Source organism: Cyprinus carpio, chromosome B2 (genome assembly GCF_018340385.1).
Source record: "Cyprinus carpio isolate SPL01 chromosome B2, ASM1834038v1, whole genome shotgun sequence".
In the NCBI taxonomy this organism is placed as follows: Eukaryota; Metazoa; Chordata; class Actinopteri; order Cypriniformes; family Cyprinidae; genus Cyprinus; species Cyprinus carpio.
Genome location: NC_056598.1, coordinates 14,891,340 through 14,916,376, shown reverse-complemented (window position 1 = coordinate 14,916,376; position 25,037 = coordinate 14,891,340). Strand labels below are relative to the sequence as shown.

The 25,037-nt window shown below is 37.9% G+C and overlaps 1 protein-coding gene across 5 annotated transcripts in view; it reads right to left on the bottom strand.

The window, feature by feature from the left end:
* Positions 1-2,426: 2,426 nt before the first annotated feature.
* LOC109082535 (protein phosphatase 2, regulatory subunit B'', alpha) overlaps positions 2,427-25,037 on the bottom strand; it is an 83,663-nt gene continuing 61,052 nt past the window's right edge. For 4 of the 5 annotated variants that reach the window (XM_042718262.1, XM_042718261.1, XM_042718264.1 and 1 more), the window contains 12 exons: positions 9,925-10,191; positions 9,323-9,426; positions 9,122-9,224; positions 8,542-8,616; positions 6,736-6,822; positions 6,494-6,650; positions 6,224-6,272; positions 6,048-6,137; positions 5,440-5,615; positions 4,947-5,065; positions 4,739-4,845; positions 2,427-4,618 (listed from right to left, as the gene is read on the bottom strand). In XM_042718262.1, the coding sequence (XP_042574196.1) occupies positions 4,522-4,618; positions 4,739-4,845; positions 4,947-5,065; positions 5,440-5,615; positions 6,048-6,137; positions 6,224-6,272; positions 6,494-6,650; positions 6,736-6,822; positions 8,542-8,616; positions 9,122-9,224; positions 9,323-9,426; positions 9,925-10,191 (1,431 nt within the window). In that variant the 3' untranslated portion in view covers positions 2,427-4,521. Of the gene's footprint in view, positions 4,619-4,738; positions 4,846-4,946; positions 5,066-5,439; positions 5,616-6,047; positions 6,138-6,223; positions 6,273-6,493; positions 6,651-6,735; positions 6,823-8,541; positions 8,617-9,121; positions 9,225-9,322; positions 9,427-9,924; positions 10,192-11,671; positions 13,052-25,037 lie in introns of those variants that run through there. The other variant, XM_042718266.1, reaches the window with a different exon arrangement.

Sequence of the window (25,037 nt, the reverse complement as noted above, 5' to 3'; positions counted from 1 at the left end):
TGAAGTACTGTTGGTGTTGTAGAGGCTGAATGGTCAGGGGATTTCCTGGAGATAGATATCTGGAGTAAATAAGGCAGTAATCATCTTCGAACGGATATGCGCTTCTCTTAATCACAGACAGCTTCTGGCTGATACAGGATAGGGTGTTCCCTCCTGTTGAAGTTTCCTAGTGTCAGAGGTGTCCGTCTGGAACAGGATGAGCTGATTCTCACATCAAAGCACTTTCAAGGGTGTAGAGCACATCCCTCTCGTTCTCTGCCTTCTTTAGCTCAGGTCCAATGTTGGGGAAAGTTACTTTTAAAAGTAATGCATTACAATAATGAGTTACTCCCTAAAAAAGTAACTAATTTCTTTACTTAGTTTTTATGGAAATATGACTTCCATTGACTTTCAGTCATTGTTGTTTGATAGCTGACAGAATTTGGCATTTACTGGCTGTACAAAGTCATACTTAACCCCCGCCTTGTGAAATGCTTGTTTTCTAATGAGATTGGGGTTGGACGATGCGGAAAGCTTGTGCATTTTCTGTTGAATTGAACTAAAAATATTCCCATCAGCAGCTAGAACATGTGTTTCTACTCTGCATTTACACCAGAGTAATGCAATCTCTTCACATCTGCCAGAAAAGAGGTGGATGGAAAGTGATTATTATTCATGGCATGCACAAAAAGAAAAAGACAGACACAAGTGTTTGAGTTTATTGATAAGATCATGTATTTTCCACCGTAGTATGTCATTGACAGCACAGGACGAACTTGAAGTGTTTCCTATATAGACACCTGGAAGAGTGTTTTGCAGATGGAATGAATGTGAAGACATTCTTCAGTGAGACTTCTCTCTGGAGACCAAAATAGCGGAAACAAATGAATTGCACACAGTGAAAAACAGAGGACCGTTTCAAGATGGCCTAGATTTACAGGAGTTCACTGCTTGAGTTCCTGCCCAGAATTCAGAAATTATTCTGCTTAACTCCACTACATAAGATTACAGGAATTTGCCGGAAGGCATATGTTCAATAAAACACATTAGATACACATTACTCTTTTTATGTCCACAGCCAAAGAGGATTATTAGATTTTTTTTTTATTATCAATCTTTGTTTAAGGGCAACATTTAAATCCTGCAAGGGAATTAGTCCATTTCCATTTGATGGAATTTCATAATTGAACTGACTCATGGGACAATTTCATCAAAACTTATCAGAAATTTTAAAGATGTAAGAGCATCAATTTAGTGTTTTTATTTTTTATTTTTATACATATGGACGTAGGATCCCACTTACTGACGGGCTCCAGGAAAACACCACTAAAACAAAAAGCAGTCAATACAAACATAAATCGCATGCAATAAATGTATAGACTGTTCCACTGTGTTGATAACAAATTGGAAAAAAGGTTGCCTTATGGTTATGATCTAGGTAGGATATTCATTCTTTAAAGTCACAGTTTCTTCAAAAATGAAAGTGTACCTACCCTCAAGACATCAAAGATGTAGATGAGTTTGTTTTTTCATTGGAACAGATTTGAAGAAATCGCCAGTGGATTCTCTGCAGTGAATGGGTGCTGTCATAATGAAAGTCCAAACAGCTGATAAAAACATCACAATAATTCTTGCAACTCCAGTTCATCAGTTAACGCCTTATGAAGTGAAATGCTGTGTTTGTAAGAAAAAAATACATTTTTAACTTTAAACCATTGTTTTTCATCTATAATATTAGTCCTCTATCCATAATAACGCTTGCTCCAGTGAAAAGTCGTCTGAATCAGTTCTGAAAAATATGAAGGTGGGTTTTTGATGTGAGAGGACAACAGAGGAAGCATTACGCATATGGGCTTGTATTTTGGTTTAAAGTTGAAACATCTTGATGGATTTGTTTATTGTAAACTTCACAAGATCTTAATTGATGGACTGGGGTCGTGTGGATTACTTGTAAATTATTGTGATGTTTTTATCAGCTGTTTGGACTCTCATTCTGACGGCACCCATTCACTGCAGAGGATCCATTGGTGAGCAAGTGATGTAATACAAAATTTCTCCAAATCTGTTCTGTTGAAGAAACAAATTCATCTACATCTGGGCTAGCCTGAGGGGCTATTCCTTTAAATAACAATATCCTGTAATAAAGTAGATGATGAAGAGAGCTATCAAAGTACAGTCTGAGCAATATTTAATTTATTAATATTTAAAGTTTTTAATCTAATTATAATATTCTTATATCTAATAATTTAATATAACATGAAATATAATATTTTATTATATAGTTCAGCGCAGTAAGTGTCAGAGCAACTTTCCGGTGTGCCATCTCTGTGACTTCATAAGATGATAAAAACTACACTTTTTTTTTTTTTGCACATGTACCTCCCCACTACCCCTATTAATATTATTGTTACTTATCATTTACCAATGAACAGCCTGTAGACATTGCATGAATTGACATTTTTATTTATTTTCATAATTTTCCAAAAGAAAAAAAAAGGGAAAATTCATGCGAACACCAGAGCCATCTCATCAAAGCACTTAAGAGATTACGCCACTTAAGTCCCATCTTTCACCATCTGCAAGCAAGACATATCAAGTCCAAAAGAAAAAAAAGAACACATGGAAAGATATAAAACACAAAGAAAAGGTAAAAAGAAGAAGAGAGAGAAAAAAAAAAATCGCACACTAACAAGTTTTGTTGTTTACAGCTTCTGTAGCTGCCAATAGCTGTCCAGAAGATCAGATTTGCATAGCGTCAATGTGCTAGTGATCAAAATGAACCAGGATTGTAGCGTTAGTCAAGTTTAGTTTCAGCTTTGTGTTCTTATCTCAATATCTAATTGTCTTGATAAAAGTGTAACACACTACAGCAGTTGTATTGCTCTGGTTTTTGATTTTTTTCTAAGAAGTGCTACTTGCATGTCATTATTCGCAGAAACATGTCCAGTTGATTGTCACCTGTCAATGAATTCATATTGAATTCCTTCATAAAGCCCCTGCTCACTCAGCTTAATGCACATTATATAACACTGGCAGTTAGAGATATATCATAATTTAAATGTCCCCTACCACTCAGTGGCAGAGTCAATCACATGGGAAAAATAAAATACAAAGACATTTACAGTGGCTATATAAAATAAATGTCCTAGGTCAAAAAAGAGCTAGACTACAGTACAAGAAAAAGCTACTGGTAAACCATGAAAATGGCTGGCCAAACAAAACCACTTCACATATATAAATATATTACACTAATTACATAAACCAAAGAGAGTGACTGAGTGGAGGCACACAGAGAGACATTTAAAAACACTGATCAGGCAGGCCAGCACTAATAGACAGTCACTCGTTAAAGCTGAATTGTGTCATTTTGAATAATTAAACCCTTTCTTCAATTCCCAGTTTAATGGCAGAGAACTATAAGCAAGCATACGTTGGTTTCTCTGTAAACACTGTTGCTCTGTGGTGTTTAGGGTAGAATTAGCTGACTGATCAATGGCAGAACAGTTTGAGAAGGTTATTTTTGCAACTCCAATTCATTGTACATTGCATGAGTCAACAGTAGAAGAGAGTACATGAGCATTGAATTTTGATTGAGTGGTCAACCAGGGGTCAGAAGGACTGTGGTCTTCTGTATAATCTTAAACAGTGAGTTAACAATGCCCAAGCCAAATAAATAGTGCTTTACAGCTCTCTTTACCTGATTACAGGTGAATTAAATACATACACAAAATGCTACAGGACAAATGTCTCTGTACACCGAAGATGAAAAGCATGATGAATTTATATATATATTTCATGTTTACATGGCCATTTCAACACATTATATAGCTGAGAAAGGACATTTCCAAAAAGCACTTTCAAGTCTTAAGATTGTCCTGGTCAGTTCGTCTGGAAATATGTAAATGGAGGTTTGCTGTCTTAAGTTCAAACACTATAAAAGTCACAACTTTGTCTTTTCTTTAAGCAACAACATGCAATACCATCAGTGACCACTGGGAGCAACACGTTTGCACCGTTGCCATGTCCCTTAAACATAATGTGCAACACAGCATAGCATAGGACATGTGCTGATCTCATGATTAAATGTCTGATTTAGTCCGAGAGAAGTAGTTTCGGTGCATTACGTTCCACACAAGTATAAAGTCTCTCTAGCTTTCCCTCCCCGCCCTTTAAAAATATATGGCAGCATTTCATATAGTTTCACTCACATTAAAGCACATTCTAAACTCTTTCTAAAGTTACTAAAAAGTCCTTTTGTTTTACATCCAAGTCTTTGTGAAGGGTGGATGGAACCAGCCGGTAGTTTAGTTTGAGGGGAGTGGATGTGTTGACATGTTGACAATGAGTTTACATTTACATGTTAAGACATATTGCACATAAAGCCTTTTTGTGGGTGTCTGAAGCCTTTTGGTTTTAGAATTAGTTCTATTGCACACATGCACACACACACAAATGTCCTTAATGAAATGTAGAAAAATGTTTTCCCTTTTTGACATGTGAGGGACAATATGGCATGGTGGTTATCCGTACAAAAACGCCGACTTATGCCGATAAATCAGATATGACCAGCTTATCCATTTTATTTCCAATGTCTGAGGAGACCGTGAGCTCATCGGACTCGTAATCGTCGTCAAAAGATCTGCAAAAGCAAGCGTGCAACAGTTACGCTTTATACTCCATATATAGATGGTATCTCATCTCTATGCAATGTAATGAACTCCATAGCGAATTCATTCCATTACAGAGTGCATTGACTCACCCCTCTCGTAGCTGTTCATTGGCCGTCTCCTCTGCCACAAGAATCTCATACTCTTCGGCAGCATACTTGTCCCAGTCGGAGGGCTCTGGACCGTCACTATCCAAGTCCTGATACACATGCATGTACAGTTACAGAACGCACTAACTAACGTACTAACAGAGATAATATTCAGCACAGGGGACACAGATGTAACCCATTAAACTCTGACCTTCTGCACTGCAAAGGGATCTCTCTGCTCATGGTCCAGGTACTTCTCCAGATTGAAGAATGTGTCATAGAATATATGTGCCATCCTGCAGCGCTTCAGATCTCGAAGAGTAATTTTACCTGCCAAGAGATGTCATTTGGTTACATTACACATATATTTATTCACTGGACAGGCACTTTTAATCAAAGCAAATTCATGGGAATTCCAGGTAATTTATCCGTCTTATCTTAAATAGACCTTTCCACACTTGGCAGAAACTTTTATTTAAAGCTACCTTTAGTTAATTCATGGTAGAGATTTTTATTGTCATTTATGGGCTTTTAACAGAAACTCTACAGGAAATTGAGGGAGAAAGAGAAGGGAATTGAATCAGAATAGAACATGGGATTAGAGGTTGTGTTATTTTACCTTTAGAGGTAACTTCATGTTCTTCCCGTTTTGATTGAAGTTCATATGGGTGATATGATTCAGTGTATCAGAATGGGTTCTTTACCTGGGCATTCTGGTTTAACTAAGTCCAGCATCTGGCACAGGAGATCCTGGAAAGGCAGTGGTTCAATGCCCATCCCCTCCATGCGTTCACACTGCTCCTCATAGAAAAACTCCAGTTCAAACATGGACAGAACACCATCTCCATCCATATCCATACAGCGGAACCAGTACTCTATACTGAACAGAGAGAGTGATAATGTGATGTATAGCAAACAAGTAAAGACATAACTAAAACTATGACAGCCCAAAAAGTAGCACAAACCTTCTTTATAAAGATGCAACTTGGTTTTGATTTTTTGTCATAAATACCATTTGTGCCAACTTTGGATAAAATTATTCCAGAAGAGTCACACTGCATAGTTTTTTAATATATAATTGAATTTAGCAATAAATCATTAAATAAATATTCTCAACTGTGCTATTTTCATTTCAGTTTAATTTTAGTTATGTGTTCATCAGTTAGTTTTTCCAACTTTATTAAGTGCCAAGGTAATATTTCTAATTTTCATTTTTATGTTTAAGTTAAATCTAATATTTATATTTCCAGATTTATTTCAATATGCAGTAACTGTACTGTCTCTAACATACATGATTCATCTGTTTCATTACCTTGTGGGATTCTTTTTGTCCTCCTCTGAAATGAGGAACCAAACAAACTCAGCATAGCTCATTCTTCCTTCTCTCTGGACTGAGTTTCCCCTAGAAGAAAGAAACTTGTATCATGAGTAACATGTATACCACCCAAAATTTCAGATACCACCATTGTTCTCCTCAGCAGCTCCTACCTTGTGACAGCTCCTGAGAACAGCCTCTCAATGATTCTGCTTGACGAGGCTTTCCAAAGAAGAACACAAAGCAGATACACATCAAAAGCCATTTCTCAGTGAATGAGACTCATCTAAAGTACTGCAGCAACATGAGTTCATGTAAGGCATTGTTTACCCAGCAATAAGTAAAAGCTTACAGAACTTTTTGGGTGAACTATACTTTAAAAAGCGATAAAAGCTAACAAATGAGACTCATTCTGAGCAAAAACAGGTTCACTTTGTACTTACCATGGTCATTGTACCTGGCCAGATCCTTGGGGTCGATGAAGAGGTCATGGTCAGTGTCCAGCTCCCAGAACTTACAGTAAATGACATAGAAGTGCTCATAAGAGAAATAATCTGTGATTTGATTGATGTCATCCTCTTCTTCCAGCAAGGCGAGAGTCTGGTGAAACAAAGTGAGTGGCTTTTGATGAAACAGTTCCTTCAAGTTTTGGAAACTGAATTGAATGATAGCATTTGGTGTTCACCTGGAGGAAGTTGCTTCTCCTGAGCTCTGTCATGTTGATTTTGCCTGTCCATGAGCGATTAACTGTGTAAAATATTCTTTGAATCACCTGGAGGTAGAGAGGGGACATCATGTAATTGAGGATGTTACTTTATTTTTTTTACAAAGAAAGTGCTAGACCTAGACTAAAGTGCTTGTTTGATCTCCAAAACACTGACATGCAAAGTAATTTAATTCCGTTTGAAAACACTCCAACTTTGAACAATAGATAAAAATAATTGAATACTTTGGACATGATCCAAAAAAGCCTTTTTAGTTGTTACAAGTTCTCTTCACATTCTACATCAAACTAATCATGGCATCCAAATACATGAAGCCTAACTGATTAAACAAGTTCCAAAAGCAATAATCTCTCTACATAATGGCATGTAGTCAAACCCTAACAGCGAATGAGATCTGATCAATTGGATTTTAATGAAGCCACATTTAAGAATAAGAGACATTTTGCAGAACGAATGTGCAAATCAGGGGTGTCACAGTATACCAGCATTGAGAATAACCATGATAAAAATAAATAAATACTGAAATCATGTTAATTCCACATACTGTACACAAGAACCCAGAGCCAATATAGTAGGTGGCAGTTACGCACCTAAACACTTGTCCCGACATAAAATGGAAAAAAGAGGACGTCAATGACAGTTTGTTGCTACTACTGCCACACAAAAATCACACTGAAAGAGACAACAGGCAGACTGTACTCCACCTGTAGCCAAGAAAAATTAGCTCTTTCTTAAACTTAAGCAAATTTTGCATTCTAGATGCTAGTCAGAAAGTGAATTATAGGATTGAAGCCGTCAAGTTCCAAAAGACAAAAAAGCACCATAAAGGCCACCCACATGACATGTGTACTATATTCCAAGTTATCTGAAGCCTTATGAAAGCTTTGTGGGAGAAAAATAACTACATTTAAGACAGTACTTATTTAATTTTTTTTCCCTCCATCACAGCTCTGAAATCTCACATCTCAAGCCATACAGGTTTAAAATGACATTCCATTTGTGTATTAAACTGTTCCTTTAAGGGCTCATCATTTCATCCATAAGTCCCATCTGCCTGTAGGTACAGTCGTCTAGTGATTGGTTGTACTGAGGCATACTGAGTTATATCTAGCCCTGTGGTGACAAAAGGCCCCATGCTTCAGACTCCAACAGAAAGAGTGACATCAGTGTGGATTAACATGCATTTCCTGGTAGATCAGTCCTCCTAGGAGAGATTGGTACCGGGGTGTGTCAACCAGTGCACCAGAGCAAGGAAGTGTCTAAATATGGGGTTGTGCAAGACCAGGGTCAGTGGCTTGTTGGTGGCATCCGTGTTTCCGTGATGTAAGGCCACTTTGACGCCATTACCCTTCCCACCTCCTATGTAGCACGTGTTGCAGCTGTCCCAAAGACAGAGAGACAGACAGACAGACGCACTGGGCTCCACATCTTACTGTTCTGACGCTCCAGCAGCTCAGCTCAGATAGCTGGATCTGATTTGCCATAAACACTTTAGTAAGCTAACAAGCTTCAACTCCAAACAAAAAATATTGAAGCAATGCTACAAATAGAGATTCCAGGTGCCGGGCTGATGATTAACCCAGGACAAAGCAAAGTCATGTTCCTGTTGACAGTAGCTGACACTAAAATAGTTGTGGAACGATGTTTAAAAACAATCAAAGAATTTTGCAGCGTGTTCCACTGACAACAAAACCAGCATTCCAGTAATCTTATCTCCATGAAATAGCTCCTGCCTGTGTCATTGAGTGCTTAATAAAGTTACTTACTGTTGTGATGTACCGGGAATGGAATTCAGGAGCATCTTTTAAAAACGTCAGCCCTGGATGAGTGTCCACGATGTCCTAATAATAATTAATAAGAAAAAGAGTGAGATGACTCCTGTACAGTTAAAAATATGTTACATTTGTAAATTAAATATATTTATATAATATAAATGATATAAATATATACATGAAAATACATTTATATATACATAAAATAATAAACATACACAGTACACACACATATATTACATATACTCATTTTTATTTTTACAGATTTACAGTTTACAGGAATTACATGAAACATCTGACTAAATCTGATTCCGCTTAAGTATTATCAAGTGCCAGTTAAAATGCTTTTTTTCCCATCCATGACTTTCTTTGTTTAAGACATTTGTAATTTGCAAATTGCTAATTGTTATGCGTGTTGTTTGTTAAAGGTAAAATGTGCAAGAAGTTGCAAGAAGACTTCACTTATTCATTATCATGAATTTATATCTACTTTTAGTAATCAGTGATGCAGAAATATAGGTAGTACTAAAATATTTACTTTTCACAGTTCAATGCACTGTTACAATGCTCTAACCTGTAACAGAGGGATGAAATCTTCTTGTTCCAGGTAACTGCAGCCTGGTTTAGCTAGCAAGTAAATAAACTTGGATGCATCATCATAGCAGCTGTGTAATAACCTGTGAACAAAAATTAGGGCAAAAAGTCTCAATCAGATTCTATACACACCTATAAAATGCTTTATTTAATGGAAAGTGATAAGTGTGCTGTCTCTTACTTTCTCCATGTTGCAATGAATGAGTGAACAGAAACAAAACCTGTCCTCTCTCCACCAGCACAAATAAACATTGGTGCTTTCCAATAGAGGGGACACCCACAAGCCTGTGAAAAGAAACGCATGAATATTTTAAAATGGCACTGCCATAAGAAGCCCTATGCACTGTTATGTTTCATCACAAAAATGCATCTGAGCAGTGTATAACACATTTTTATTACATCACGATATAACTTAAATTCTGTAAAATCAGCTTTACTTAAAAAAGAAACAAATCATTCCAAATGATAATATGCTCTTTAAGAGTCCAAATATCTGATTCTTAAAGTGTAGATGTCAAGATGGGTTATTCTGTTGATTTTTCTTCATCATATGATACTGTTTATATAATATTCAAACAGTGAGAAGATAAAATAGGATGTTGTTATGAGATGGCATCCATCATGGTGCTGTGGCAATATGATTTGGCAAGCACATCTGCGGATGAGGACTTCGTAAAGCAAGTGTCAGTTTATATATTGAGAACTGTCAATCCAAGACTGCTAAAAACAGTTCAGAGATTATGAATCTCATTTTTAGAAAAACAAGTCACAATTCATATGCACCTTTGCTATCTTCCCCAATTCATAAATGTCAGCTTTCTCCTCCTCGAACTCTGTGAAGGCCGCCTCGATTTTGGCAATGGCTTCGTCATAGTTGGCTGCACAGTTTGGAAGGCCTTTGGGGAAGTAGAAGCGTGGAATGTTTATGGAGGAGGGTGGGGGAGTGGCCACTACTTTGGCTGGCGGAGGGCTGGGCGGCCGTGGGGTTGGCGAGGGGGGTGCAGGTGCTAGAGCTGGAGGAGGTGTTCCAGGTTTCTTCTCAGGCTGGATCTATTGAGACATAAAAAGAGACCATTAGAGAAAGGACTTCTATGGGTTTGACAAGTTTTTAGGCCAAGCTGTAGATTTATTGTCCTCAAAGATATTCAGCTGAAGAGGATGAAATGAGTGACATTCTGAAAGAGATCTCGAGAGACGAGCTAACAACAAAGTTCAGCTGAAGATGTGCTTGAAGCAAACAGTGCATATGAGAAATGCTGTTAATAAAGATGTACGTACAAATGATGAATGACCACCCAGATATCACAGGACGTGTTCTTACCGTGCAAACAAAGAGATCCCCATCATAGCATTTTAAGATGATCATATTTGCATGACAAGATGTACAAGAACCAGCAAGAATTTCAGGAACGACTTCAACCATTATTAAGAATGTTGAGAAAATATCAAAGCAGCAGCACATTTTTTTTATATTTAGTTCACATCTTCTCATATGTGTTTACTTCAGCATCATCTCCAAGCTCTTCCGATTATTTTAAGTATACTGTATGTAGCAATATGCAGTATCATATGAAAGTAAATATTGTCTTTAAAGTTTTCCATGACGCTAAACATGGCTGCTTAACCATTAGCTATCTTTTGGAGAACTTTGTGTGAAATTTTCTCCTGGTACTTGCTGTGCAAGGATGCTGGCTCTCATTCTGATAACATATTCACAGTGATGAAGTGAGACGGATTATCAGTAAAACCATAGCCAACCTCATCAACTTTCATGTGTTGACAAGAACTCCACAGCAAAAACAAGACAGATATTTTCCATCTAACCTCACTGCCCTCACCAAAACAAGCCAAATACTTCATTTCAGGTGATATGTTTCCACCTAGATTTTTTTCTGGATGATCTAATGAAGTGGAATGATTTGTGCTCAGCTCTTAGTGGACAGGATAAATGATTGGGACATTTGCATGGTGATCCAAAATGCTGTATGCATACAGTCTAATTCACAGGCCCGACACTGACAGCTGATGTAAATTTACTTCATTCTTTTCAGATGGGACCTTGCAGCACCAAGGTTAAACTTCTAATAACAAGCTGTGGAAAATGTCTAACACATTCTATACATAGTCTTGACATACTGTTTTTATTCTAGTCTCTGGGCAAAGCTCTAGGGTCACAGTGCACATCTAAGGCAACTTATTTCTGAACAGCACAGTCTTACTGTCAATCAAACAGAAAGAGCGCTGTTGAAGTGTGGCTGAATTGTGGAGAACTCCACTGCAAGTGGGACAGGCCTGCATGGACGTATTGAAGAGAGCAGCTGTGGTTCGAGCCCACCCCGTCCCGTCCACTTTCCCCTCTTCGAAGCTCCTGTACGCAACACTTGGACACTGTATTCCTGCCCTGCCTCACCCCCTTTCCACTGTCCTATTTATAAACACTTTGGTATCTGCCTGTGAATAGTTTGTCTTGTCTGGCATGAGAGAGTTAGACACGGCATTCTTTGCTGAACTACAGAGGTTGGCTACTGACCTGGGCTTGCTGGAAAGACTTGAGCCTTTTCTTGAACCGTGACGGAAGAACAAAGTCACAGCCTCGTGCCAAAAAGGCCAGTTCACCCCGCAAATCGGGATCCTCCCTTAACGAGGCCTCCTTGATCATCATATTGGCAATGTCAAAGGATTCAAAAAGTAAGAAACGAGAAAAAGCCCCCCAAAAAAGAAAATGGACAAGCTATTCCTACAGTAAGTCCTAACGGACTTCCGTCAAAGAGGATCAGCTTCCGTTTAAGAGCTCGCAGACAACTCCGTTCTGGCCGATGTTCCTCGTACACGCTTTCTCCCAGTGGTCCACTCACTTCAAACTCTCAACTCCAGGCTTTGTCCAGGGATTCAAGGTGGATGTGTTTTGGCGCACAGAGCAACTCCTAGAATCGTGCCTGCTACTGTGAAGGCTGGAATCCAGGAGCATTGTACCAAAGAGGCCAGGCCGCCAGCCTCCTGATTGCTTTTTGAAACTACAAAAGACAAAATCTCAACTCAAGTCCATAGCCAACGGGTTCCCAGCCCTGCGAAACATGAGCCGCTCTGGGGTCTGCCTCCCGGTCCAGTCCCCTCTCTCTCTCTCTCTGTGCCCGTCCTGTCCTGATGAGCAGGGGGCTGAACGCACCAATATGGAGGGGAGGGGGATCAGCTGTGTCAAATGTCCGTATGGGTGAGCAAGTTGTATTATGGGAATGGAAGCCCCCTCCCATCCCCAAACAGAAAGGCTAAAGTTAGCCAGTGCACAGATGAAGTGCAAATTGCTCGATCAAGACTTTGTTTACGTGCAGAGGAAGGCAGAGAGAGAGGGCAGATAGCTTAGCAGGCCAGGCCCCTGTGATATTCGGCTCCCGAGGGTTCATGGGGTGCACTTGGGGAGTGGAGTAATAGGACGAGTCAGAAATGTTCCAGGGCACTGCACCCACAGCATAATAACATTAATGTCTGGAGTGCAGAGAGCTAACCGACAAATGAACTTCATACTCGAGTCAGGCGATGCCCGACTAGTGCGCTACAAGAATAATAGCCCTGATGAGTCATGTCACTGCATCAACAACTCAACAAGTAAAAGTGGACTCTAGATCATTTTGATCTACTGACCTCAGTACACTGATCAGAGATATATATATAAAAATGGCGTATTGCTCTACACTTTGACAAAATCACTTTGGTAAAATCGCTCTATATCAGTTATCCATTTGTTCTTTTTTTTGTAAATTAGCATGAGCTGTGTATCCAAATGTCACTGGCATCAGCACAATAATTGTTCCTATAAATCAGTTGTTCTCAACCTTTGCGACTCCAACTCTGTTCACAGCAATATTCGAAGGCTCCATGATTTTTCCAGTTGTTCACGATTTACTGGATATTTTCTGGATAATGATTAATGACTGAATAAATTGTATTGAACAATAATGTGAAGCGATCAAATAACAACCAGAGGTGTGCACTCTTTATAATGAAGCAAACATGTCGGCAGTGTGAAAGTGCTTAAAACTGTCCAAGAAACAGTCAGAGACTGTTTACTACTGCATCACAAGTAACGTTGCTCAGTAACATTTTTATGAATTTTTACAAGGCATGTGACAATGTGATAACGTGCGACAAACATCTTCCGAAATTCGAATGAGAATCACTAATAAATCTGCTGTTGCCAACAAAAAGAAGCACTAAGGTCTTCCTACAGGTTTCTGCCAAAATAACTTAACACAGTGTTAAAATTGGGATGTGTAATATTTTCTAATGTTTCTGCTCAGCAAGGCTGCATTTATTTGTACAGTAAAAAAAAATACATGCCTGACTCAAGAAGATGGCCAAAAATATTATTTCACTAATTTATTATTTTTAAGTTAAATTGTGCTTTGTTGGTATAATGTCTGCTAGAATGTTTAAAAATGTTCAGTGTTGAATAAATATTTTAAAATTGTAACTGATTTATTCTTTGAAAAGCAAAACAAAACAGTAAAAAGCACGGGCTATTTAATTAATGCAATTGTGAAAAAATTGGGGAAAACCGTGCTCTGTATTCGGCCTTCGACACGGTGTTTAATTTTTTTTCGGTTTCGGCTTCGGCCAAGAATTTTCATTTCAGTGCATCCCTACTTTAAAGTCTACTCTGGGCCCCCTTGGAAGTTTGCTGAGGCAATCTAGTGGGCCCCGGCCCTCTTGTTGAGAGAAAATCCCGTAGATTCATTGATTTCTACATTATCTAGAGTTGACCATTTGACCTAATTCTGGACTGTTCACTTTTTTAATCTTATCTCAGAGTTCTTATCATAGCAACAAGTCCATAAGCTCAGTCCTGTTCAGCAGCAGATTTAACAAACTTTAGAAACAGAGGTGATACTGGAAGTCTGTCCTAGACGTTGCTCCTCTGTTATGACAGCACATTTGTGATCCAGGAAAAATCATTTAATATTAATAAATATAAAATAAATGTATGTCTGCTTCAAGGACAAAAAACATGAGAAAAAACATCACACTCATTTCCCATAGTGCTCTTCTCTGGGATCAAGTCCATGTTTGTGTAAACAGTCTTTAACTGCTAACCTATCACCCATCATACCTGTGTGAACTAGAAAACAGAGAACTAAAAAGGTATAGTGACACCTAGTGTCTGTGCTAATAAATTATCCAATGGCTATATTTCCAGAAATTCACACATCGTGGTGTGCGGGTTATAATGACAGACAGCTGCGTTAATCAGCGCCATGTTTACATTTTATCTGCACAAATAAACCAATGAACTTTTCAAGAAGAAGGAAAAAAAAGCTGTGGTAATGGAGCTGATCTCTTTGCATAACTAAGCTCTAACGCCCAGCAGATCTTCTCCCCTTTCCTTCAAGCCTTATAAATAACACCCGCTGTACAGGAGGCCTCCTGACATTTCAGCTGTACATAGCAATCCCAGCATTCCCTGTTCTGTCTCCGGCAGCTGTTAGGAGAATATCAAACGCATCAAGATTCCTCTGTGGGCAGGGCATAGGGACATAAAGAGGCCTGCCTGCTGCTAACACCATTAGCCTCATCTAGTGCATAGGCAGGCCTTTGGAGGATGAGAAGAGATGCATGCACAGTTCCAAGTGCACGTAATGAAATACTTATTCTTGTGTAGGCCAATTCTTAGGCCGAAAAACAAACCTGCTGTAAATAGAACATTAATGAACTTATCTTCCATGAAACAAGTAACCTCAGAACCAGAATATAGTTAGCATGCTTCTGACTCATACTGTATTCTAGCACACTAGGGATCTAGTATGGAAAATGACACAGGCCGAACTCGAACCTGCGTCCCCATGGGAGAGCTACTCCCATTATGGCTCATGCATGCACACACACGCTATGGCTGCACCACGGCCAGGACTGTAGCTAGAAATTCTATTCCTCCATCTTTTTTTAAGTGAAGTTCAGACAGGGACAAGTCTTGGTAGATGTTTCAGGTGTGCCCGCAGATTGCATGATGATGCTTTTGTGTGAACAACACAACTTTAGATCACATTCAATCCATTTCTCAATCTCACCATTATTTATTTATAAGCAGGCCTTGTACCATGCAGTTTTTGCAGTTTCTTGACATGTGTGTTAAGTGTGCTATTCTGTTAAAGTCTTATCAACTTTATAATAAATTTAAGTTTGGCTCTTCACATAAAACTGGTTTTGGATGGGCCTTTTTGTGGATTTAAATTTTTATGGCTAAAATTGGTTTCACATTGACCTTTAGAGGTAATAATACACTATTTATTCTTCAAGTAATAATTTTTTTTTTGTAATACAAAGATAAAAATGATAATGATGTTTCCCAGCAGATGGGCCTTTTGTTCCACTTAACAGGCCAAACTAATCATGTGAGCTACTACAAGAGGATCAAACAGACACTGTATGAAGTAGAAGAATCCTAGAGCTTGTATATTTTTAGTTGATTACATTTCTTACAGTGTTATGATGCCTGACAAATCACGGCAGAATGCCAAGAAACACTAGGCAGGCCAAGACTTTCTTGTCCTCTGCTGAAGAACAATATAAATACAGTGTCACCTTGCCTTGTGCATGCCTGTGGAACAAGCGGCACTTGTTTTGAATCCAGGGTTACATTCTGAAGACCTTCACTGAGTTCCCTCTCTATTGTTGCCGTAACTATTTTTTTATATTGCAGTCTCCTTGACACCAAGTCTTGTACAGTGCTGGCTGAGAAATGCATAATGTCTTGGTCTAAATGTGCTCCAGTTAATATTAACATACTATCAGAACAGCTTGAATATTCCAGAGCACAGGTAATAATAAATATATACACTATCATACAAAAGTTTGGGATTGGTAAGATATTTAATGTTACTCTTGCCAAGGCTGCATTTATTTGATCAAATATACAAATATATAAAAACTGTAATATTGTGAAATATCAATATAATTTAAAATAACAGTTTTCTATTTAAAATGCAATTCATTCTTGTGATGACAAAGCGGAATTTTTAGCAGCCAACAGCCTTACTTCAGAAATAATTCTAATATGTTGATTTGGTGCTGAAGAAACATTTAACATCAAAGTTAAAAAATGTTGAGCTGCTAAATATATTTATGGAAACTGTGATATATTTTTTCAGGATTCTTAGAAAGTTCAAAAGAACAGATTTTATTTGAAATATCATGAAGTATCTTAACAATATAAGTCTGTTACTTTTAAATCATTTAATGCATCCATGCTGAACAAATGTATTAAAATGTAAATAATAATAATAATAATAACACATTTAAATGTTTAATTTATAAACACTTGTATTAAAAATATATATTTTAACTTAAAATAAGTAAATCATAATATAAAAATATAAATGATGATATATATCAGGTAAATATTTACTGTAGGTAAATAGTCATGGCCTATCTTTGGAGGTATTTAGTGGGGCTGCATTATGAAACGGTTTCTGGGTGCTAAAGGAGAGATGGGCTTGTCAATGCTAGCATATGAGTGGATTCGCTGAGACCAGCAGAGCTGTGCAATGCTGGGAAATCCTATGAGCAAGAAGAGTTCATACACGGCCCTCCCCTTCAGCTCCAGAATCACACCTGTCTGCCTGCTTATGCCAGCCAGCTTGTTCTAGGACGTGCTGTAACAGTGCCCGGGCCTCTCGATGGCTCTGCAGGTGCTGAGTATGTTCTTGGACTGACAGGAGACGGGCTCATCACACCTGTCTCCTTCCCATCATCCCAGACACTCCAGCACCACGCTGAGTCTTCAATTAACAGCGATTCCGCTCTGTGGGATTCCAGAGCTATCAGAGCGCTGTACGGGTGTCATCCGTCCACTGCCATGACCTATCAAAATGATCTCCTTAACCTTTAGAAGAGAGTTTTCTACTACAAGACCACTGGCTTTCTAGGATTTGGAAATACTCATGGTGTATTGCTCTTATTTACACTCAAATTGTTCGTTAATCTGAGAATCCGGCTAAATTTGTTGCGTTTGTAGGAATAATAATGTTTTCATTCCATCAATTTTCAGCAGGTCTCAATTGCGCAGTGTTGGGATGCCATCGCCAGCTGAAGCCCGGTACACCCCTCTTCCCCTGCACACCGCTCACGTTATACCATCACAATGTGCGATTGGCACCAGCGAAGTGACGGTACTGCGTACTTCAGATCAATCAGAGGGTTCTCTTCGCTCCAAATACTAAGAAAAAGTGCATAGCTGCCTGAAAGCAGTTATTCAGAGTTTAATTTCAGCTTTCAAAGCTATGCTTAGTGTTTTGATTTATGGTACAACAAGTGCAGCACATGCCTCTGAGACTGGAGGAAGATGGGGCACAGAAGAGGTGCACAGTTATATTAGATCCTTACTGAAAGTGAGGAGACGAGACAAGAAGAGGACGACGACTGTGCCTGCATTTCAGACACAGGCAGACAGAGTGATAGAGGGATAAAGAAAGTAATAGACAGACAGAGAGCGACATAACTGACAAAACGCAACAGATAAGCAGCAACAGGTAGAGAGATAGAGAGTAAAAGACAGAGACAAATACAAAGAGAGACAGATAGACAGACAGAGGAAGAAAGACAAGTCTTCCTCCTTCAGAGGAGGGAAAAAAAACAACCAATCCCTGGGTTCCGTTCATTAATTTACAAAGAGAAATTTTTAAAGAAAGAAATTAAAAATAAATAAATAAAAACACAACTGCCACAATCTAAGATATACTAGCCCCTTTCACACATACAGACTTTACTGGTAAATAACCTTTTCAAAAATACTGTTAAAATCGATCCGGAAATGAAGTTGTAACATTACCAGTAAACTGCCGGAAAGATGCTGTGTGTGAACACAGAATGAAAGATTACCGGTTTGGGCACAAACTGTACAAGTTCAGAACGCACTGGCATAAGACGTCTACTCCGCACCAATCATAACTAGGGCCCTATGAAAGCTTGAAGTTTTATTTTTTCCTAAATTCCGTTTTATTTATTTTTGCTCAATTCCATTTTTTCCGTTTAAATTTTTCTGGATTCCATTTTTTTTACGCTTTAATTTTTCTCAATTCCTTTTTTAAAGTCAAAATAATTGTATTAATCAAAAAGCATGTCTAATTAATTAAAAGCATGAAACGTATACATTTTTACATCAATTTATTAAAAGTGTAACAAAAATTACATGTTTAGGGCTCTATGAAATGTTTTATTTTTTGAATGCATAAACCAACTTAATTTACTAAATTTTTTTCTTAAAGTAGTCTTATGAATTTTTTTTTTCATCAGAAATTCTGTTGTGTATTTTAATTTTTCTGGTTATCAAATGAAGGCATAAAACGTTAATTTCACTTATCTTTTAATGATTGAAAATTAAGCAAACTTTATTTTTGGCAAACAAGGGGGATTTACTATTAAAATTGAAACCTGGAAGAAATGTTGTGTGATTATTCCTTAAAAAATGATGTTTGTTTCATTTTAATAGTAGTAGTAGTAGTAGTAGTAGTAGTAGTAGTAGTAGTAGTAGTAGTAGTAGGCTGTCTATCAGGGGTCGGCAACCTACGGCACGCGTGCCAACAGTGGCACGCAGAGGGATAATCGCTGACATGAGGGCAATAAGGAAAACTGCATACTGACGTACATTTTGAGGTAATAACTTAATCATAGTCACACAGCCTGTTAGGAGCTATAAACACTTAAAGTGTGAGAATTAACTTGTGCTAGTCCATGGATGCCCGTGTGACTGCTGCACATACTAGGTGCTTCAGATCAAAGCCTCAGCGATCTAACAATGCTCGTCAATGTCAAAATGACTGAGATGGCCAATCAAATCAAAGTAGGCGGGGTTTACTGTTGACAGAAGCAGAGCGCGAAGCGTCAGTTTAACATTAAAGAGAGCGAGGTAAGATTAAGCTGCAAGTCATTTAATATTAGTCAACTTTTAACAATACGTTTTACTATAGAAATATTTTGAGAGAGAGAGAGAGAGAGATGTGTAAATTATCTGCATTTTGTGTCACTCTCTACAAACAATGAAGCTGAGTTTAGTTCCTCAAAAACAGCGATTTTACCCCTCTCCTTGCTGAGAAATATGTAGTGATTCAGTATTGATTAATAAAAGTTGCGTGCCAGTGGTGACAAGTTTATGAGCTTCTGAATGTAACTTTTTGCAAAGTGCAATCTCAGATCTCTGTGTGCAAGTTTGTGTCTCTGTGTGTGTGTGTGTGTGTGTGTGTGTGTGTGCACACACATCAATTAAAGCAGTGCATTAATATAGAACGGTCATTAAACTGAACGGTTACAGTGGTGTTCAGTACATTCAATCTGTATCTTAAGAAATTTATTCAAGAAATTTTTGAAAAGTTCTAAAACAATCTATGGAAAAATCCTCAAACTATTTGCATGAAAATCAAATAGGCCTATTGTTTTTTTTATCGTATCATTTAAAAATGTGTATGTACTGTATAAATACATTATGTTTATTTTTTTTGGGGGGGGGCGGGTGTTGGCACAGTGGTTAACCAGAATAATACAAAATGGCACGTCATGCCGAAACGATTGCCGACCCCTGCTGTACATTCTACTGAAAAACAGTAATAGGCACAATGTCTTCAAATCAAACCAGACATTTATTTTGATGGGTTGCCATGAATAATACCTTTCTGTGTATGTGATATGATGCTAATTTTACTCAAATCAAACATTCAAATGCTCATGAAGTGACTCTCAGAGCAGTTCTGGAGATGTTGTTCACGTGTTTATGTCACGTCAAAGGGGTGACTGAGTGAAGTAAGCAGCATATAAAACTCCTGAACAACTACTAGATATTATTTCTTATGTTTATAGAGAACATATTTATTCTTTTGCTTTTTGATTATTTGTTTATTAATCGGTTTCTCTTTTTGTCCTGTAATGTTTTAGCAATATGTACAAAATCTCATGCTAATAAAGCAATTTGAACTTTGAATTTGGGAGAGAGCAACAGAGATGGAAAGAGAGTGACAAATAGACAGAGAAAGAGAGTCAGGTGACAAAGGTAGATGGCAAAATAGAGAACGACAGAAAGAGTGAGAGATAAAAAGAGAGAGCGACACAGAGAACAACATATATAAAAAGTGACAGATGGACAGAGAAAGCAACAGACAGACAATCAAAGAGCGACAGACAGAAAGTGAGAGATAAAGATATAAAGAGTGAAAAATAGAAAGACAGAGCAAGACAGATAAAGAGACAGATATAAACAGACAGAGAGAGCGACAGAAAGATAGAGACTGACAGACAGATGTTCATGTCTTTAATTCACTAGAAATACCTGCACATTACCTTTAAACACAGCAAGTTCTGAAGACAAAAAAAAGTGTCTAGCTAATGTTAGGGTCATGGCACCATATACTGTCAAATCCTTCAGGTAATGACTATTCACAGAGATTTTAGAGTGTCAGTGCCTGAGCTGCCTGTAATGTAACCAACACAGGCATTACATTATATCATCATTAATGCACTTTAGGTATTATATAACACAATTTGCAATTTCTTTAATCAGATTTATTAAAAGTACTGCACTATAAAGTATCCAGGTCTATTCTGAGTTACATAATAACACAACCATCCTGTTAATATCAACACTATCCTTTTAGCCTTTCACACAGTATTAAAGCAAACTGGCGTTCATAGCACATAAGCCAGTCTCTAAACATATAACTCTGTTATATCATGTTGAACCCAAACAGTTGGAGTGACTGGGGGCAGATGGCAGAGGCCGTCTATCTCACTTCAACGCAGTGCAGAAAGAGACCACCAGGACTAGCCGGCCCATCTCGTCCTCACCCCCACCTCCTCTCGCTCCCTTTGACGCAGGAGTGACTGCCATGTGTGTAAAATGATCCCCAAAGATAAAGCTTCTAATTTGCAGTTTATTTCTGCAGCAGGCACTAGGCAGACTTTAGAAACACATACAAATACCCTACCCCCACCAAACACACACACACACACACACACACACCACTGTTTCTGGTGAATCTGAGCGCTTGAAAATAGAAGTGCCAAATGCCATCACCATAGCAATAACCCTTTACCTGGACTTCTGAGAGCCTCTGAGGAATGTGGGGGCATGAAAGGGGCCTTATTTCCTCTCACACACACTCGGCAGAGAGCTGAATTGAGGAAGTGGATTTTATGAGGGCCTATTCTATTCCGAGCTGGACTTCCTCTATGAAGAGCCACACAGTGGAGCCACTGAAAGAAGTGCCATTACAGCTCACAAAGGCTGGGCCCATGGAGGATGGGACGGTTTTTAAAGAATATTCTAAATGATCTTTAGTTGAAGACACATGACTTTAGGTATTTACACCAGACAGGACATGTTAAATCAACCCCTCAGGTTGTGAAAGTGAAATTTCAAGCACTGAATTAAATATTAAGAAATCAGTTAAAGGTTTTTTTAGTCATATTTTAATGTGTCAAATACATATACAGCAACTAATAATTACATTTATAATTTTATATATCAATATAGTGTTTTTGTTAAATTAAACATGGTAATAATTAATTTTATTAATAATAATAATAACAATAATAATGGTCTTGTTTTTGTTGTGTTAATAATAATCACTACTATTATTTATTTCATAGATCAATGAATATTTAAGTGAAATAAATGCATTTGATATTTAACATTAAATATTTTGCACAATGCCTAGGTCACTCATTAAAAAGTAAATTTGCGAAGTGTCAACTTTTCAATGTCAAGTTTTGCAATGAAAAAATATGAAATTATATGTATTAAATATAAAAACAGAAGGTATTTTAGTAGTGGCCTTTCTGTCAGACCTCTCTACTAGTTATAGTATTATACCAATAATCATCATAAAAGTACATCATTTGATTTAAATAAAGAATACTTGGATACTTTACTTAAAGAGTGTTGGTTGGAAAGTAGTGAAACATTGCAGATGTTATTAGCAATGTTAATAATCTGGCAGTACAGTACATTGGTACATTACTGCGTGACTTGGAAGCTCCAAGATTAGCTGAACACTTGGTAATTGTCTGAGGTGACATGAACACGCAGTATATTGTTGCAAATGATTTGTGGTAACCTTGTGTTTGTGGCTCTTGCTCAATGCAGTCTCCACATGCTGTTGTTTACCACTTGGCTGCCATCTATTTCAGGGCAGTTCAGAGCAGCCTGGAGGTGCTGGCCAAAGGCTCTGCTCACGTTTTTACAAGTAAGCTAAGGGCCTGAAAACTAAACACAGGCAAGCAGTGAAACTGTAAGGGTCTTTAAATTCCTCAATTAAAGGGATAGTCCACTCAGAAATGAAAAATCTGTCATTAATTACTCACCCTCATGTTGTTCCAAACCCACAAGACCTTTGTTCATCTTCAGAACACAAGATATTTTTGATGAAATCCACACAAAAAAAGTATTCTCATAGCTTCATAACATTAAGGTTGAACCACTGATGTCACATTGAATATTAACAATGTCCTTACTAAAAAAATAAATAAATAAAGAAAAATAAAGCCATACTAAAATATGCTGTCTCTATTGATGCAGCTTTGTTTCTGTATAGATGAAATACAGAATGAGACACCATCAATTTTACATTTGTCAATTTTTTATATACATATATAAACTTTCAGAGTTCCTGTAGTTTTCTAGCATGCACTGAAGAAGGACGAACCTCTTGACCATTTTAGTCTATGTTCTGTACATGCAGCTATGCAGTTGCCTAGTATAAATACATTCCCCAACATACTACATCTACCATGTTAGCATTATCCTTTGACCTGTAGGTTTATGACAATAAACAGGAAAGATACACAATTAAAAACTTACATATATAATAACGTTAAGCAGTGAGCAGAGTCCTGCTGCACTAACTGTTCTCGCCAGCAGATGGTGGTATGAGCTCATAATATGCGCTAAAGTTAATTATTCCTATATGATTATCTTTTTCTAAACATATTTTGAAGATATTTATTTTAAGATATCATATTTATTTATGTTCCACAGAGAAAAAATTAAGTCATACAGGTTTGGAACAACATTTTTGGTTCACTAATGGATTCATATCCATAGGAACATTTTTATAATTTAATAATTTTAACTTAATTGTTTCACAAACACATTCATACAGGTTAAAAAGTTTAAAGAACAAACAATGTCACAAGAGTTCAACCAAAATATTCCAACTATCAATCAAACCATGTGAATAATACCTGGACTGAACACGGAGGCTTTGAAATATGATGCTTCTCTCACCTCACACAGTCGTAGTCAGTGCCACATTTGAAGCGGTTGTCGGACTTGTTAAAACCCTTTTAAGCTATGCCGTTTACCACCCAGGAGACACAAGGTCACGATCCCGGGATTCCAAAAGTCTCATCTGCTCGAACACTGTCCATTAATCATTTCACTGTTTGTCAACTCATTTACAATAGCTCAGGAACTTTATGCATTTCATTTTACATGGATAAAGGATCAGAGAGCTGCAACATAAAATGAATTGTGTCATCTCAAATTTCCTGTCCCTGTGAGCTCTAGGCAGCGGATATATGGTCTAGTTAGGGTAATACGGCCTTTAAAGACTGAGGCTTCTAGGGAGATGGAATCTGTGATGACGATGAAGCTTTCATCGGCCCACACCTCCCAAATGCCCTTGACTACACTGGTGGAAAATATGGTCAGGAGTGACTAACAGCAACAAATGTGGCTTATTAGAAAAAGACCTTGTGATGCCAGGCAAACATTTGTCTTTTTCCATACATAACATGCTGTGTACATGCTATGTTTATGTTGTGAGGTCTCTCTTAAACACTAGATGGCAGACTATGATTCTTGAATGAAACTGTATAAACACTAGAATTGAAGAGCACTCAAAGACTTCTGGGGATCCATATGCTTTTGGACTTTTTGAAGTGGATTTAATGCCAGTAATCCATACAGTCAACGAGTCAGATTTACAGTAAAATAATGTGGTTAATGGAGGTCATCAGCACTCAGTACTTCCAAAGCTGAGTCAGGGTAAATTATCCATGCTTGAATGAATATTTCACTCACTCTCTTCTTCAGATCTGGCTAGTCATTATTATCTGAGGATTAAAAGCATGGGAACATATGACTCCTTGTGTCAGTAGGGGCAATCTCACTCCAAACACTCTTGGATCAATTTATCTAGTTTTATGCTCGGAGAGACCTTACTTTCCATTCCCCTTTCGTCTTGTGCTCTTTTGTTCCCCTACACTCACTCCCACCAGCAGCACCAGCTGCAAAAACACCCACCAAATCAGATCTCAGCAACAGGGATCTACCCAAAACACTGTGACAAAACACTAATCACAGAGACAACCCCGTGACAAAATCGAAGGCTTTCCTCCAACACAAACTTGTTCCTTTTTTGGATAGCTGCCAACTTTCTGGTGCCGCAATCTGGAGATCTCTATAGTAGTAGTAGTATTGTATAGTAGTACTATACAAAAGCAAATATCAGTCGTTCACCACTGATTTTATGTATTGCGACAAAAAGTGACCGTGACTATGACAAGGTTCATTATGATGAGATGAGTCCATTAAAATGCTGCCTCCAGAGCTCAGTAAGCTGATAAAATCAGCCATTAACACTGTTCAATGACATCTGCAGTTTCTGATTTCAGCTGGCCTGTATTCATTGTCTCTTAATAAGCACTTGTGCTGAGCTTCAGGCATTAAAAGCGACATTGCTCTGATTACTCGAATACAGGGCACATGGGAAGTCTGGAAGGTTTCGTAACTCCATTATAAATGTGATTTTTGTGTTTTACACAGTTCACAAAATAAATGAATAACCTTCCAGATAGTATATTAAAGTGAAGAAGCTGACCTGGCTACTGGACACCCTATGACATTCTATCAGAACTGT